Source organism: Helobdella robusta, assembly GCF_000326865.2.
Source record: "Helobdella robusta unplaced genomic scaffold HELROscaffold_2, whole genome shotgun sequence".
NCBI lineage: Eukaryota > Metazoa > Annelida > Clitellata > Rhynchobdellida > Glossiphoniidae > Helobdella > Helobdella robusta.
Window position 1 is genome coordinate 181,525 of NW_008704083.1, and position 4,526 is coordinate 186,050.

A 4,526-nucleotide genomic window follows, 5' to 3' on the forward strand; every position below is an offset into this window, starting at 1 on the left:
GTCGAAAACAAAATGTCTCAGGGACTAATTTATCACGTTCCCAATTTTTTAACTCGTTTTTTATTCATTTTTGTTTCAATTTATTCATTAGCGTGTACAAGTGTTTTTTTTTGTAAAAAAATAACGCTTTCGTCATTAGGTGTCGGGTGGCCAGATGATGAAGTGGTTAACCTGCTTGCTTCTGCTTTCGCAGTTTCCGGCTTCAAAAGCAAAGAAATCCAATACAGGCGTTTTCTATTATGCGTGGCTTCACTAGCTTTTAGCAGCAGCTGCTGCAAAATTAGTAGTAGTAGTAGCATTACTAGTAGTCGTGATGGTAGTAGTAGTGGTAGAAGTAGTAAATGATTTCTCAATTCTCAATTTAATAATGTTTATTTTTATTGATAAATAAAAATTTTAGATTTTTATGAGAAAAAAATTTCCAACAAAATTTAATCGCGATGCAATTTGAATAATTTTAATTGCTCACACTTACCTGACGCTATCACCAGCTGTTATCGTGTCCATCAATTTTAAAATTGAGTGGCAAAACGACGACTTTAATTTTTTGGACAACGACGACTTGCAAAATAAATCAAATGTATATTTTATGGAAGTATTAAATTTTTCAACAAAAATAAATAAAAAATACAATTACAGATATTTCTTTTAATTAATTTTATAAACATTAACAAAAATCTTGCTATGACATGTCGCTAAATACTTTGTATTCTTATCCTACACTCAAATTTTTTATTTCTCGCAAAACATTTGCAATTCAGCAAATGAAGGCAAATCTTTCTTTTCTGATGATGTAGACTTTTACAACACAACACAACACACTGCATAGCAACATTAGAGCAAAACAACATACAAACAACATACTCTGACAACTAACTACAACAAAAATAATGCAGTAACAACAACAACAACAAACTTCTATCGAAAACATCAACATTTACTACTACTACTTTGAACTTTGATTGATGACGTAATCATGTGTCACGTGTTGTTTGACGTCACACGATGCCCAGCATAATATTGCTATTTGTTTATTGTTTATATTATTTTTTTTGGTTATTTGTTTTGAAGTTTTAGTGAAGCTATTTGGTTAAAATTACTGATTCTACTATTACTTATGACTCTGCTTTACTCTATGACGGTATTTTTTCCCATATTTCTGTAGACAACAAACGAAGAAGAACATACACATTTTGCTACGCAATGTTCAACAATGTTTGAAAAAAATTTTGAAAGCAATCTTTTATTGAATATACTAATATGCTTTGTGAAAAGGTGAACACGAGAGAGTGAGAGAAAGAAAGAAAGAGAAAGAGAGAGAAAAAGAGAGAGAGACAGAGGGAAGAGAAAGAAAAAAAAGAAAACTAATAAAAGAAGAGGGAGGATGAGAAAAGGAGAGAAAGTGAGAAAGTGAGAAAGATTGAAAAAATAATTGTGAAAGAAAAAACATTAAAGCCAGAAAAAATTGGGTAAAGGAAGAGAGAGAAAGAGAAAGAGAGAGAGAGAGAGAGAGAGAGAGAGAGAGAGAGAGAGAGAGAGAGAGGAAAAAATGAAATCCATAGACGATTGTGTAAATGAAAATGAATGAGGGAATAATTGACTTGATCATGACATGAATGTCAATAATTTACTTTTTAAACACCTGGCATTACGACCGTTACTACTTTAGTAATTGTTACTACTACTGCTGCCACTACTACAGCTATTACTGCTACTACAACGACTACTACTGCGACTACTGCTACCACTATTATTATCATCATCGCTAATATTACCAGCTAATATTACCACTACTAACCTTAAACCTTTAACTGCTATTACTACTACTGCTACTACTACTACCACTAATATTATTGCTTTACGACTAGTTCCTCTGTCCAATTTGAAGAATTCATCTTCTAATTATTTTTTCTTGATGCATTTCTGTGGTATTGTATTCATGTATGTGTATTTGCACTCATGTATTTATCTCTGGATAACATTGCAATCTTGTTTCTGTACAGTATTGTTCTTTAGTATTTGCAGTACCGCAATGTTTAATCTGTGCTGCATACATAGTACGCAATGATAGTACTAAGTAGTAAGTACATTTTTCAAGTTCAATGGCATTACCAATGTGTTTGTCTGTTTGCGTGTATGTTTGTGTGTGTATGTATGGTGTGTGTGTGTGTGTGGTGTGTGTGGTGTGTGTGTGTGTGGAGACGCAAAAGTGTGAGCTTTAAAGTTTCAAGTGCATCTGTCGATAGCAAATTTTAAAGGATAGATTCTATTATTAAAAATTTAAATTTTTGATTACGTTGTTATTGTTATTAATATCAATGTTGTTATTTTTTATTGTTATTGTCAATGTTATTATTATTATTCGAAAAAAAATTAAGTTTATCAACAGACACTCCTAGAGGTGTATAAGCTTACATCCGAACTCAAATTTAAATGTTTCATTAAACAACAACAGTGATATTCTTCCTAATCTATTAACAATTAATAATAATATCTTACCGAATTACTCTGATTATGCGTTGACATGTGGCTGTGGAAAATGTTGCACGAGTCGAATAGGACTTACAATGCATCAGAAATCAGGCAGAACCTACAAATCTCTAAAAGCTAACATTTCCAAATTTGAAACAGACGACCATAGCGACGAGCATCTTTCAAACACACGTCAACAGCTATTTCAAAATGTAGTTCAATCAAACGAAAATAAAAAGACTGATAATAAAAAATTAAAGTGTTTTTGATCTTATTTTTGTAACTTTTTTTTAGTTGAAAAAAATTTATTGGTTCTTTTTTTTTAAAATAGTCTTTTTTTTAAACCAAAAAGTCAAACGCTCTTTGACGGTTGAATTTGGAATAATGAAGTTTTACGATAATCTGATCATGTGCGTTTGTAACGGGCGTCAGATGCATTTTTGTTTTCGGAAACTTCTTGAAAAAAAATCAACTTTTCCCTTCTTTTTAATTCTCTTTTTTGTGTGTCAAGCTGCTAAGTATGTTTGTATGTTTGTCTGTTGTTGTTGTTGGTGTTGTTGTTGTTGGTGTTGTTGTTGTTGGTGTTGTTGTTCTAATCTGTATCATTGATATTTTGCGCGGTGCTCTTAATGCCATAGTTGCCAAAATTGTTGTTTACTGCTGTTTTTAATGTAATTCTAAATAAAAATTCGCGAGTTTTTGATTTTTTCTAGAAGACCTAATAACATTTTAGTCGTTTCAGATATGAAGCGTTGGTGTTAACTGTTGTTGATGTTATCTTTGATGTTGTTTACTGTTGTTTTTAATGTGTTTTTTAAAAAAATTTCCTGAGATTATTTAAAATTTTCAAAAAAAGGATCTTATAACATTTGTATTGTTCCAGATTCAATAATTTCACTTAGAAGTTTTAAATTGTTCAGGAAAAAAAAATATGTAGTCCAAATAACATATATATATATATATATATATATATATATATATATACAAATAAATTTTTAAATATTTATACTTTACTCCCATTATTTCTCACTTTCTTTGAAAATTAAACTAATTTACTTTAATCAGTTGCCAACGTGACAGGCGAAATGTGTGAGCAGTCACAATTTCTCGAGATCAATACATCCTCATCTGCATCGTCGTCTTCATCGTCACTACTGCCATCATCATCATCTTCTTACTTATCCTCATCATCATCAGCAACAGCATCATCGTCGTCATCATCGTCGTCATCGTCTTTGTCACTATCAAGATTGACTTCTTTCTCCGCTGAATTTATTCCTGGAAAACATCAACAGCAAGCTAAAAAACCACCACCACCACCACAACAACAGCAAAAACATCATAAACAACAACAGCAACAACAACCAAACACCAAAAACAATATTAACGATCACAACATTTTTAATAGCTTCAGCAAAGACATCATTGCCAACAACAACAACAACAACAACAACAACAACAAAGTTTCATCACTATCGCCTTCATCACCAACATCAATACAATCATTCTCACCCCAACCATCATTCCAAACAACAGCGGCACCACCCAGCCACGGCTACATAGCAAGCATGGTGACATCAGATTTGGCTCAGTGTTACAACAAGCCCTGGCTACTTAGGGCACAGCCAGGCCAGCACATCACTATCAAACTCTACGATTTCGCCATTCAAAACAACAACAACAACTACTTCCAGCCAAACAACATCGTAAATAAAGTTAAAAACAACAACAACAACAACTTGGTTTATTATGATAACAACAAAAATATTTTCAGCAACGACCGTGATGACGTCAGCAAACGAAACAACAAGTTTGATGAATACATTGTAAACAAAGCCAAACGTCACCTAGCGTCGAATTTTGCTAATGACGGTTCTAATAGTAATATTTTGCTCAAAGAATTATCTTCATTGAGTGGTAGAAATGAAATTAACAATGATATGATGATTGACGCCATCAAGGGCATCAACAAAAACAACAACAGTAACGACATTTACGATGAGAAAGAAAACAATAACGTCTACAACACTGACAACAATCTATACAACATCGTC

The 4,526-nt window shown here is 32.3% G+C and overlaps 1 protein-coding gene across 1 annotated transcript in view; it reads left to right on the forward strand.

Annotated features, from left to right (window-relative positions):
• Positions 1 to 3,557: 3,557 nt before the first annotated feature.
• Positions 3,558 to 4,526, forward strand: part of HELRODRAFT_159905 (hypothetical protein) — a gene marked incomplete at both ends in the record, with an annotated part of 5,538 nt that continues 4,569 nt past the window's right edge. Inside the window, one exon of the mRNA XM_009016949.1 lies at positions 3,558 to 4,523. Coding sequence (XP_009015197.1) covers positions 3,558 to 4,523 — 966 coding nt within the window. The remainder of the gene's footprint in view (positions 4,524 to 4,526) is intronic.